General features: G+C 52.2%; 1 protein-coding gene across 4 annotated transcripts; it reads right to left on the bottom strand.

Moving 5' to 3' along the window:
* Positions 1–415: 415 nt before the first annotated feature.
* Positions 416–11,565, bottom strand: rbbp6 (retinoblastoma binding protein 6). Of its 4 annotated transcripts, none has more exons than XM_037476307.2 (19): positions 10,965–11,565; positions 10,246–10,348; positions 9,157–9,205; positions 7,518–7,562; positions 7,356–7,438; positions 7,096–7,192; positions 6,854–6,993; positions 6,458–6,630; positions 6,262–6,365; positions 5,970–6,134; positions 5,689–5,834; positions 5,280–5,385; positions 5,145–5,214; positions 4,998–5,040; positions 4,602–4,892; positions 4,288–4,419; positions 2,114–4,015; positions 1,864–1,975; positions 416–1,715 (listed from the first exon to the last, which is right to left on the bottom strand). In XM_037476307.2, the coding sequence occupies exons 1-19, from the start codon at positions 11,128–11,130 to the stop codon at positions 792–794; spliced, it is 4,851 nt and encodes a 1,616-aa protein (XP_037332204.2). In that variant the 5' UTR covers positions 11,131–11,565; the 3' UTR covers positions 416–791. The 4 variants fall into 4 exon arrangements, with proteins under 4 accessions (XP_037332204.2, XP_037332203.2, XP_037332206.2 ...); XM_037476306.2 differs by having other exon boundaries at positions 1,858–1,975; positions 10,965–11,564; XM_037476309.2 differs by lacking the exon at positions 7,356–7,438 and having other exon boundaries at positions 1,858–1,975; positions 10,965–10,990.
* Between the last annotated feature and the right edge of the window lie 504 nt (positions 11,566–12,069).

The raw sequence follows: 12,069 nt of genomic DNA, 5'->3' as shown, positions 1-12,069 counted from the left end.
CTGAGAAACAAGAAACAGAGACAGATCATTTGTTTCCTCATCTGCAGCAACGATTAATAATCATCACCATGAAAATCTTTCCTTTAATCAATAACTAAGTAAATAAGCAGCTTCTGTGTCTCAAACCTAGAAGTCATGAAAGATGATGCTTTAAATAATGGTCGCCTCATTTTAAAGATGTTAAGTGTCCTGATCTCTGTAGCCGCATTAGTTAAGTTTAGTTTTGCATTGTAAGGGTCTGGATCATCAATTATGGTCTGAGGATCACAATAATAAATGAAGAGGATGCGCGGGGGGGGGGGGGGGGGGGATCTGTTATAGGAAACGTTATCTATTAACCATCGATCGGTAGAATCACATCTAAAACACAAGCAGGTTGTTGTCATGGAGTCCAAAAAATACAACTGACAGCAAATCAATGTTCCTTCTTTTTTAATTTCCTCCAAAACAGGAAAAAAAACAACTTTCCTCTTTGGGAATTCTTTTTCCATCCAGTCGTTTTTTTAAATAAACATTTACAAAATTCAAAATAAAAACAAAATATGACAGTTTCAAATCATAAATAGCCCCTGGGGGGGGGGGGGCCTCAAGGTTTCACATTTGCTTTCATTATGTTTAGTATAAAGTGCTATTCCTTTACAAGTCGCTCTCATTGGATGACACACGTCAGACATCAGATACAAAAAGCACGCTGGGAAAACAAAACTAAGCTGAAAGAATGAATTGAGGCACGTTTTGGGACACAGAGGAGAAGCATCGTTCCGGTAGAGACTTTATTCGTGCTGCGGTGGTCAGGGGGAGGCGTCCACCTGCCCCCCGCCCCTCCCCTCCCTCCCGTCTCCGCCCCTCTTTGGCCTGCTCTGCTTGTCGCGCCGCTCGTCCTCCTCCGGCCTCTTCTCCTTCTTCTCGCCCTTCTCCTGGCTCGCCGCCGAGCTGTGGCTGCTGGGCCGCTCGCCGTCTTCCAGCTCCCTGGCCGCCTCCCACCTGGACCGCCCGTCCGGCGCCCGGCCCTCCCGCCAGGCGGCGTTGTGGTAGGAGTGGGGGTGGTCTTTGTCTTTAGGTGCGTCTCTACATGATCTGTGGGGATTCGGGTCGGGCAGCTCGGGAGCTCGGCTCGGGGCGCCGCTCTCCCGGCTCCGGCCGGCGGGGAGCTTCCTGCCGGGGCGAGGCGAGCTCTTTGTGTCGGCCGGGTCGCCCCCCCGCTGCCGGCCTCCCCTCTCGGTGTCACGTGACCTCGAACGGGAGGAGGGAGGGGGATTCCTCTTTTTGGCCGAGGCCACGCTGGCGTGCTTCCTCTCTCTCTCCCGGCCCCTCCCCCTCTCTTCGTCCCTCGCCCGCTCCGTTGATCGTCTGCTCTCTCTCTGCCCTCCCCCGGGTCTCTCGCCCTCCCTCCCTCTGTCCCTGTCCCTCCGTCTGTCCCGGTCTCTGTCTGAATGCACCGTGCTGTCCTTTCGGTCTCTGCCACCGGAGGGAGCCCCACTCCGGTGTGAACTGGACCCAACAGGGTTTTTCTGGATCTCCCTTCCTCTCTCCGCCTCCCCCGACCTCGCCCTCTTTTCTCCGTCTCCTCGCTCCCTGTTGGCGGTCGTCTGTGATGTCACGCGAACGGAGGACGACGGGAGAACCGATGACGGAGCCTCCGTTTGAGCTCGGGCCGCTCCTTCGACCCGCTCGTCTTCCTCCGGCTCCTCCTTGTCCCATTTGGAGCGAGCGACCTGAGACAAAACGCAGGGAGAAACCATCACACGCACTGCAACCTCCTTGTTAGGAAATATCCACGTTTCCATAATGCTGCGAAACAAAAACTCTCCCCATTCAAATATGCAAATACGTTAAGAATGAGGTCGGCTCACACACCTTCACCTTTAGGAGCTGGTCCTCCTGGTCTGCAGCTCTGTCCTCGCCGCATTCCTCCAGAGCTTTCACCTCCTCCTCCTCCTCTTCTTCCTCCTCTTCCTGGGGATCCTCGTGGCCGCTGTGTTCAACATAAACACCGTGAAATGAAATTGGACGTTTCAGCAGTGGAAGTCGTCTAAATGATGCAACATAAGTGGCCTAACCTGCTAATTGTGTCATATTTCATCATCATTATTAGTATTATTATTTCTCTGACCTGCTGTCCTCCCCCGGGGGCTTCGCTGCATCTTGGTGGATCTGGCTGATGCTCCTGTGGGACTCGTCCTCCTCGTCCTCCCACGTCCTCCACTCTCCTCCCTCCATCGGGACGTCCTGTCCTGCCTCTGCTCCCCTCCTCTCGTCCCTCACCTCTCCTCCTTTGCTGGCCTCCGTCCCGCCTCTTTCGTCCCACAGCTGTGGACTCTGTTCTGTTGTCTCCTCCACTGTGAGGGCAGGAGACGTTTTCTCCCCCTTATCATCCCTGAAAGTAGCTTTCTCCCATTTCTGTCTTGCTTCTCCCTCGTTTGGTTGGACGTTTTCTTCAGACAGACCTTCCACTTCTCTGCTGGACTTGTTTTCATTTGCTTCAGTGTCTCTGTTTGAGTTCTCCTTCTCTCCTGCCGTCTTCATTTCTTCCCTCGTGTTCTCGAAATAACAGAATTGCTGCTTTTCAGTTTTCTCTTCCCTCTTTCCTTCGAGGTTAATGTTGATGCTTATCTTCTTCTGTGGTTTCACACTAATCCCTCCCTCCCAGACGTCTCGCTCCGTCAGAGGCCAAGCTTTCCTCGCTTTGCTCTGCTCTGCTTTCGGCGTCTTCTTGTCAAATGGATTCGGGGATTCACTCCTGCGGCTTTCGGGGTCCTCTGCGGCGTTAGTTTTCAGGCATTTGCTGTTGTCCGCCCTGCGAGAACTTCTCTTGATGTCCTCTCCTTTTCTTTTCCTGCTCCTGTGTGATCTCGGGTCAGGACCTGCGCTGCCTGCAGGGCGTCTGTCAGCACGCCGCGTGTCCCGCTCGCCCCCGGGCGCCTCTTTGTGCCTCCTGCCCACATCCTGCCTGGAGTCAGAGTGTCTGCCTCGTCTCCGTCCTTTCTCCGTTTCCACATCCCTGTGTTCTCTGCGTCTTCTTTCGTCCTCTTTGTCCAAACGTCGCTCTGGCCGGACGGGTTCTAAGGCCTCGCCGGCAGTCGCTTCGTCCCTGGAGGCTTTGGGTCCGGCGCGGCGCCTCCTCTTGTCCTCCCTGCAGTCATCTGCTGAGTCAGCGGCATCGAGGGACGAGGACTCCTCTCCTCCTTCCTCGTGCTTCTTCTTTTGCTCGTGCTTTAAGGTGGCGAGCGTCTCCGAATTCCTCGCGTTTTCCCGCTTCTCGTCCTCGCGGCTCTTGTGGCCCCCGGGGCCCCTCGCTGCACGCGCCCTCGGCTGAACACCGCCCTTGGGCGGCGTGGAGCGCCGGTCGCTGGACGACCGAGACGCCGAGGACAGGCTCCCGTTGGACGAACGAGACGGAGACGAGCGGCTGTCGCTGGACGACCGAGACAGCGTGGAGCGGCTGTCCCTCGAAGACCGAGACGGGGGGGAGCGGCTGCCGCTGGAGGAGCGCGACGGCGGCGAGCGGCCCCCCGTCCGGGCGGCGCGTCTGCCGTGGCGTCGGCTGCGAGGGCCCGAGCCTCCTTCCCAGCCCTCCCACTGGGGGGGAGGGGGAATGTTGAGGAGGGGAAGAGGCAGCTGGTGGAAGTGGCCCACGTAGCTACTGAAGTATTTATCGCACCACTCTTTGTACTCACGGCTCCACTGCAGGAAGCTCTTTCTGTCCAGGCCGCCACAGGCCGGATTGGCGTGGCGAGCGTACAGGTGTCCGGGTAAACTGCCCCCCGAGGCTCCCGCCTCCCTCTCGCCGTGCTCCCCTCGCCTCCTGGAGGCGGAGCCGCCCCCCGAAGCGGACTTCTTACCGTGGCGCCGACTGTGGCGGGGATCCGCCGGCGACTTGGGCCTGGAGTGGTAGCCGCCCCGCGGCGAGGACGACGAGGACGGCGTGGGGGAGCGTTTGTATCCGAAGCTGTAGGAGCGGGAGGGGTGAGAGCGGCTGTGCAGGTCTTTGTGACGCGAGTAAGGCGACGGGGGCCTGAGGAACGAAAGCATTTATTTGAATAGAGAGAGAGAGAGAGAGAGAGAGAGAGAGAGAGAGGAACAAATCGGAAGGGGTCTGTGTCGAGTTGGCCATGTTTTATTTGAAATGACTGGCGGCTGATTCAGTTTCTGATCGATGGCGGCATCAAGTACCGAGTACGGGTCCCGCTATCAGAACTGCATTGCTAGTGAGAATCAGAGCTGAAGCAAGACAACGAGAACAAGAAGGATTTAGTGGAATAGAAAAAACACAAAACACTTAAATACCTGGACCTGCCGTGGGAGCGGGAGCGGGACCTGCTGGAGGAGCGAGAGTAGGAGTGAGAAGGCTTGATCTTTGAGGACTTTGGATCCGATCGAGAGGAGGAGCGCCTGCTGGAGGATCCTCCGTCAGGGGACCTGAGTGACGGAGCAAGTGTCTCATATTACCATCATCTCATCGTCCTCATACGCTGCAGCTGTTATGAAATCTGATTCAAAACGTACTGAACCAAAGAAAACATGAACACTGTATTGTTTGGGATTGGAGACATTTTTTAAAGGATGAAACATGACGAGTGACATGAGTGACTGAGGGTTACCTTTCCTTCCGGTACCACTCCTTGGGGATGAGGGCCGGGATGGCAGTAGAGGGGCACAGGGAAGGGATAGGGGCCCCCTGGAGGTTTGGCAGTGTCCACATGGGCGTAGGGGGGGGGTATCCGGGGGGGTAACCGCTGAGAGGCTGCTGGGCGGCCAGGAAGGTGTGGAAATGAGGCGGGGGGAAGAGAGGAGGAGGAGGAGTCGCCGGATAGGGGGAGGAAGAGGGACGAAGCTGCTGGTTGCTGGACTCACTCCAGCCTCCAGCGGGACAGAGGGGGGAGGAGGAGGAGCTGCGGGGGGGGGGGGGCACAGGAAGGAAGAGGAGAATACATCACTCTGGACACGGCGTGCAGAGAAAAACAGAGACGAGCATCACAGCTCAAAGCTTCACGGACCTTTCCCAGCATGTCGAGGGCGCCGTGCACTTGGGGGCGGGACCTGTGGGTTCAGGGATCACATGGTTTTATTTGTCAACGTAATAAATCAGCTGATGATGATGATGGCAGGGTGATGAAAGGAAGCGAGAGGGCGACGCTTCTCACCTGAGGGGGGCTGCTCCAGGTCCACGGCGGCCGCCTGCAGCGGCGGCTCCACCGGCGGAGCCGGGATCACCTGAAGCATCAAACACAGGCTTCATACAGGGACTGCACCGGGTGTGTGTGTGTGTGTGTGCTCACCAGGGGCATCAGCTGTGTAGGGGCATCGGGGGGGACCTCTGGGGAACCTGGTGCAGAAGGAGCAGCAGCAGCAGCAGACTCGTCGTTGGTCTTCTCTTGGGCCTCTCTGAATAAACAACAAACATCTCATGAACGCTCGTTTAAACATAAAGAACAAACAGAAAATGCCCTAAAATAAGGCTTTTTCTTGTCTCTGTATTATGCATCGGGCTTGTTTTCAGTCTGGCGGGGCTGGGGGGGGGGCGCCAGTGGTTACCGTGGTAACAGAAGGTGATATTTAAAGAAACAGCAAACTCTCTTTGGAGCATCTGCGTTGTCCGAAAGCTGACCAGAACTTAGAGGCAACACAACAGCCCCCCCCCCCCGAGTCACAAGGGAGCAGCCGAGGCCACGCAGTCATTCACGCTACCTGTCGGGTTCCTCCGGCGGGATTTGCTCAGGCGGGGGGGCGGCGCTCGGTGTGCCGGGGGAAGAGGCGGGGCTTGTGGCTGCGGGCGGAGCCACGCACACCTGAGGCGGTGGCGACGTGTCTGCGGCCTGTGAGCGGAGGGGGTCCTAAAGCAGAAAGAGAAAATAACTGCTGGAGACCAGACATCGGATTGTGCAAACAGTAATTATTCGCTTTGCTGCCGAGACACACGGGTGCAGATTATTGCCTCCAAACATGAAACGCATCATCAAGAGAATTACCTGCTGGGTCGACACGTGAGGCTTCTGCGGTTGGCTGGGCACACCGAGGGGGGGCGGGGTAGGGACAGGGCTCGCTGACGGGGTTGGATCTTGGGATTGGGAGGTGAAGCTCCCTCTTGGGAGAGTTTTATCGTAGCATCGCTCTTTCTTAAAGGTTTCCACAGCCTGGAGCGGGAGTAAAAAGACGAGGTCGGAGCGTTAAAGAAACGATACGCAAACAACATTCAATGAATTATCCTGAATCCCCTCCAACCCTGACATCCACATATTTTCAGTCCACCAGTTAAGTCACCTGTCGGAGAAACTTATTGGCTATCAGCGTATCAGGAGAGACATTTGATTGGCCACAAGTGGGGCAGACGTGGTCCTCCGAGTCCAGCAAAGCACTGCGGATACCTGGGCGAGAGATGAAGACAGATGAAGTTTAAAAAGTATCCAGAATTACCCATGTGTGTGTGTGTGTGTGTGTGTGCGCGGCAGAGACTCACAGTCATCACAGTAGCTGTTTCCACAGCACGGTATGACCACAGCGTCACTCATCAGGTCGCGACAGATGACACAGAGGAGTTCCTCGGGCGCCGGCTCCTCCTCCTCTTCTGACTTGGGGTCCTCCTGGGGACCGAAGGGAGGCCTCTCCTTCTTGCCGATGGCGTACGCCGCGCTGCGGAAGGACGGCGGGGGAGGGGGGGGGGGGGCGTCATGAATCTTGCTAATGGTGCGTATGAAGGTTCAGTGCTCGTTAAGGCCAACGCTTGTGCTCTGAATGCCAAATGTGGAACCTTGGAGTGATCTCAGGGGGGAGAACAATGGCTATAAAAAGACCGATAGCGCTACTCTGTGGCCGAATACACACAGACCCCCCCCCCCCCCCCGCTGGCTCTCACATGTCTATGGAAGGAACGGCGTAGCGTCCACAGTTGGTCAGCATGGCGCCCTTCGTGTTGGGATCGTCCACCTCCACCATGAAGGAACGGGGGATGCCGGTGCTTTTCTTGATCCTCGCGGGGGCATCAAAGTTTTTATCCTGCTCCACACACACACACACACACACACACACACATTGAAACACACAAATAACGCACACAGGGTAGCAGCAATGTTGAGACTAATCGGATCATCTTCTTACCCCGCTGACGGGGCAGTTCCTGATGTGGTGTCCGGTGTTTCCACAGCGATAACAGGTGTAGTTGGCAGGAAGTACAGTACCAAACTTCTTGTTGTAACTAGTGAGAGAGAGAGAGACGCACACGATGAGACGGGGACAGATGGAGAAATAAACACAGAAAAAAAGATTGACAGAATGATGGACGATAAAGGATTATGGAGTGCGGTAAAGGAAGGGGAGAGAAAAGGGAGGAGATGTGAAACGATTAGAAGGTGACTCACTTCATGGCGTCGTAGGTAGACTGATTAATCATAACTTTAATCTTATCTTCCTCTGACCCATCCACATCAGCCAGGTTAGCCATCTACACACACACACACACACACACACATCAGTATCCAATCAAAACGTCCAGCAGAGATGTAGAAAAAAGAAGTGTGTACCTTTGAGAAAAGGGGCAAAGCTTTGGAAGAACTCTGGTCCTCCATCTGTGAGAATGAAACACATGATCAGTTCCACCACGAGACATCTTGCAAAAAGATTACGCAGTAAAAAAAAAGTCAATAAAGTGACGCTCGTATCGACCGGTGAAGAAAAAACAAAAAAGAAAATGGTTCCAAAACAAAGTTTTGTCGACAGTTTTCAGAACGTTCATCCTTGTTCTTTATAGAACAGAGAAAGGTCCAATTCAGTACCTGTGATCCACTAAAAGCAGTCACTGTTCCTGCTCAGCTCCTCCTGCTTTGCTGGAAAAGACGGCAGATAATGAAACCAAAGACCAATCAATGTGACGGATGAGGACGCGGTCTTCTGCCGATGGAAAGGTTCAGTCCAGCACTTTCACGGTCCAAAGACTCACGTTTCTGACTATATACACTCCAACATGAATGATGTACTTTTACAAGTTACACTAAACAGAGGCAATGCGTGGAGGAGAGACTGACTGCACCATTTTATATCAAATATATTATTCATGCGGATTTGTTTAAAGCTCGGTGAAGAAAAGTGTTTGAATGTCGATCCAAAGCCAGGATCTCTCCTCTGAAACACTCAACTGCTGGAGAACAAAATGATGGTCCTTTCATTTTCTCTGCAGCAAAATGAAAATGTCCAACGATGAGCGACACCACGACTCTCTCTCTCCGGAAGTCAAACGTAATCAATACATCAGACGGCTTCATACAAACGACTTTATTGGCAGAAAAAACACAAAAAAGAGAAAAGGTTTGAGCAGTAAGAAAGACTCAAAGCACTGAAAAGAGGACACTTCTGCTGCTGAGGAAGCAGAGACACAATCAGGGGAGTGAAAACTCATTCAAGTAAAAGCTTCAGAGATGTTTAAATAAACTTCATTAACACAAATAAAAAGTTTAATGAAACCTCTCCCCTCAGTTTTATGGAGTTTAGTTATATTTCAATTTCATTAATGTATTAGACGGGTTTGTTGTTGTTGTTAATACTAGATTATTCTTTTGGATTTTTTTTTCCACGACTTTTGCCGAGATTGAGATCCAAAATATTAAATTGAAACCCCTTTGGGTGCAACCGAAAAGTCCAGAGCTCCAGCGGGGGAGGAGCCGGCAGCTCGTGAAACAACGGTTGGGTTTTTATCAGCAGGGAATAGCTGCGAGATAAAGAGTGACCCGCCCGAGCAGCTCCCGCCACACCCAAAAATCATCCTCTGGGGACACCCCAGCGGGGGACACCCCAGTGGGCTAAAATTAACAGCAGAAGGCCTTCAACACAGAGAATAAACACAAATGTGTGCTCCTTTAGGGTTAACCAAACAGCACTGGGTGTTAGCAGAATTCACATGTACTAAAATACTAATATCTATATAGAATATATAATATAATCAGATTCATATTAGAGAAGCAGCATCCTGTTTTTCAAATCATGAGAAGTGCACCGCTTCCTCTTTGCGACGGGAACTCTGACTGCAGTTGAGGAAATGGAAGCGTTCGAAGATACAGATTTAATTTATTGGTAACAAATTCTCGCCAAAGCACACGCTGAGGCCGTGTTAAAGGCGTGTTGGTGAGTCGTGTTAGCGTGTGCGTGGGATTTGCTTGGGTTACGTACTGCTCTGTAGGCTCCAAAGGCTTGGTGAGTCTGGCCATCTGATCGCTCACTGAAACAGAAAAACATTCACATTTTTCGTCTTGCTTTTCACAATAAAGGCCCCCGGACACATCACTTTTCGCAAGGCAAGTATTTTTGATCATGGTGCCATTTATTAGTCGAGCCCCCGATGTGTAAAGGCTTCGTGACGCGTCGATGCTCAGAAAATCTACATAGTTCCAAAAGCCAATTAAAGCATTTTTCCCATTCAGTGTGAAAGTACCAATGACAAAAACTGTTTAAAACAAAACCTCCGGATGACAAACCCAATCACTCACAAGTGCTGCGTCGGGTTTTTAATACTTGATGTGACGTGTAGACCTTGAAGATGAAGCACAGGGACGGCCTGTCTGTCCGGGATTTGATCTCTCAGCGTGGCACCCCCCCCCCATTTGCATGGTGCTGACAGGGCTAATCACGTGATCTTTTCCTGCCTCCCCAGCATAAAACCCACACCCCTGCTGGTTGTCCCGTCTAATCCCCCCCCCGAGCGTCACCATGGAGTTCCACTTCGGCTATTTACTCTTCTCCTGGGAGCACATTCTAGAAAAGAGGGTTTGGGGGTTGCAAATCATCGTTGACCATTTAAGGTTTCTGCGTTGATTCATTGAGATGTTTACGTTGTTGTTTTTGTTTACTTAATCATGATGCGCCACCATTTTGCTGCGATATATAAAATATGTTAACCAGCACTCAACTTTTATACTAATAAGAGCTGAGGGTCGATATTTATTTATCAGAATTAAATGCCTAGAATAATTACAAAATACCTCTATATTTGTAATAGTTCCCTCTTATTGTGGCTGGAGTTCATTTTTCATCTTTTGAGTCACCAAAACACAACTGTGAAATATCTCCTCATTCCCATACCAACCGGATCCGTTGCTGAGGTCCACGTCAGAGTCCTCAAAGAGTGACGAAGGAACACTTACCGTCGCCTCGTGGGAGGGGGGCGAGGAGAAGAGGGGGGGGGGGGGGGGCGGCCAGGAACAGATCAGAAATTCAGCTACGGAATCCCCCCCCCCCCCCCCAAAAAAAAGCCCCACTTACACGTGGCGGGTCTTGCTGGAGCTGGGCTTCGACCCGATGACCGGGATCCTCCTGACGATGACGGAGGAGCCTTTGGGGATCGAACACTCGTCGTCTAGGTACTCTGAGAGGGACAGATGGACAGAGTGAGAGTTTGCAGCCTTAAGGATCAGCTTAATATTAACGAGGAGAACACATCTCTCCGAGTAGAATGCTTTTATTTCTTTAGTCGTGACTTGGCACTTCATTTCTTCTGTCATTCAATCTGCAAACGAGGCTGCTGATTCATGGCTTGATGTCATTAAAAAAAATGTGCTAAAGAGGACAAAAGCAGGCAGACACTAAATGCGTGGGAAGTGATCATTCACCCTCTTGGGTTTTTACTGCAACCTCTGCTTCAGCTTTCAACACAATGTAAACAGTAGCATCACAGAATAACCGCCTGCAGGATTTAACGCACTTGATATATTTTTGAAAGTGTGTCTGAGAGTCGGGCTGCACTTTTGAATCTTACGCTCATGACTCGGCTCCTATCCTGACCTTTGCTATTTTTAACCCCACGTCCCCACTCGGGACCGGGCGGGGGGGCTGTTTAGACCCTTTGCTTCTGTGCGCGGAGCCGAACGAGGTGACGCAACGAGCTGTCAAACACGCACCACGTGCTTCTCTGCGTCTTCTTCCACCAAAGTTAATCAAAACGGTGTCACCCCCCCAAAAAACACACAGTGTGTGTCCCTCACCTTCTTTGCTCTGCGCGTTGGTGATCTGCAGGTCACAGTCGCCGGCTCGCAGCTTCTCCCTGCCCATGATCTGCCGCTTCAGGTCCCGCAGCGTGACGTGCGGGCCGTCGAACACCACCGTGTCGTAGCTGAGTTTGGAGGAGAATTTGTAGTGAACATGAGTCATGTTGAAATGGGGAGAAAAGAAAAGAAAAGAAAAACCCTCGCCCCGCTTCGCTGTCAGGAAGCCGACAGGTGTCGCGGGCCACCTGTGTCGCGGTCGGTCGCTACGAAGTTTAGCTCAACGGTCACTTAGCCGCCGTTAGCCGGCGGTGGCTAACAAGCTAGCTCGGCTCGCGAGTTAAAGCAACAGCCGCCGCGGATAAAAAGTGGCGTTTCACCGGGTGACATTTTCCGGCGTCTGGCGGAACAGCCGCGGCGACTCAAATCAAAGCGCACTCAGTCAGTGACGAGTCTAATTTGAACTTCTTTTATTATTATTTTTTGAAAAAAATGGTATCGTTGTGCCAACGCCGCGACCGAGCCCGAAGTGTTCGCTGACAGAAACCACCAGCAGCTGTTTCCACGAGCAACGGCTCGTCAGCACAGCGCCGGGCGAGTGATTTGCTGCCGCGTTCAGGTGCGCCTCCGCCATCTTAAAACTCTCACGATCAGAAGTTATTTTGTGCAACGTAACGCGAAACGCGTTCACTCCTCGTAGTGTCTACTGTTGCTTTACAGTTGTTTTTGTCGTTGTACAAGTTGCTTTTCTTTCTATGTGTTTTGTTGAAAAAGAAATTCACTGAAATGGCAGGGCGTGACGACGAACAGTTTCAGAAAAGAAGACGCACAGCATCAGACTTTCAGCTTGCAGATCATGGTGAATAACGACATAAATTGTGTCGTATACGGGATGAAACGCGATATGCATTATTGCGTGTATAAGCATTTGTTTAAAAGAAGACTTCGTGGATCTTCGTGGATCTAGACATTTACAGATTTTCTCTATACACCTGAAGCCATCATCTGGCCTCCACGCGCAGCGCAGCCCCAAACTGCACCTGTGTGGGCTCAAGGGAAAACAACAGCGAGAATGACTCAAAAGCAAACAGGTTTTACCCCCGAA

Source organism: Pungitius pungitius, chromosome 12 (assembly GCF_949316345.1).
Source record: "Pungitius pungitius chromosome 12, fPunPun2.1, whole genome shotgun sequence".
NCBI classification, from domain to species: Eukaryota; Metazoa; Chordata; class Actinopteri; order Perciformes; family Gasterosteidae; genus Pungitius; species Pungitius pungitius.
The sequence above is the reverse complement of the archived record's forward strand: the minus strand, read 5'-3'. Positions and strand labels throughout refer to the sequence as shown.

What these genes read in the sequence shown, in the direction of transcription:
- rbbp6 (XM_037476306.2), bottom strand. Translation starts at nt 11,130, where the DNA reads ATGACTCATGTTCACTACAAATTCTCCTCCAAACTCAGCTACGACACG. An exon ending in TCCAGCAAGACCCGCCACGT is followed by an intron (nt 9,206 to 10,245) that starts GTAAGTGGGGCT and finishes TTTCTGTTTCAG; the next exon opens with TGAGCGATCAGATGGCCAGA. An exon ending in CCAATAAGTTTCTCCGACAG is followed by an intron (nt 6,135 to 6,261) that starts GTGACTTAACTG and finishes CTCCCGCTCCAG; the next exon opens with GCTGTGGAAACCTTTAAGAA.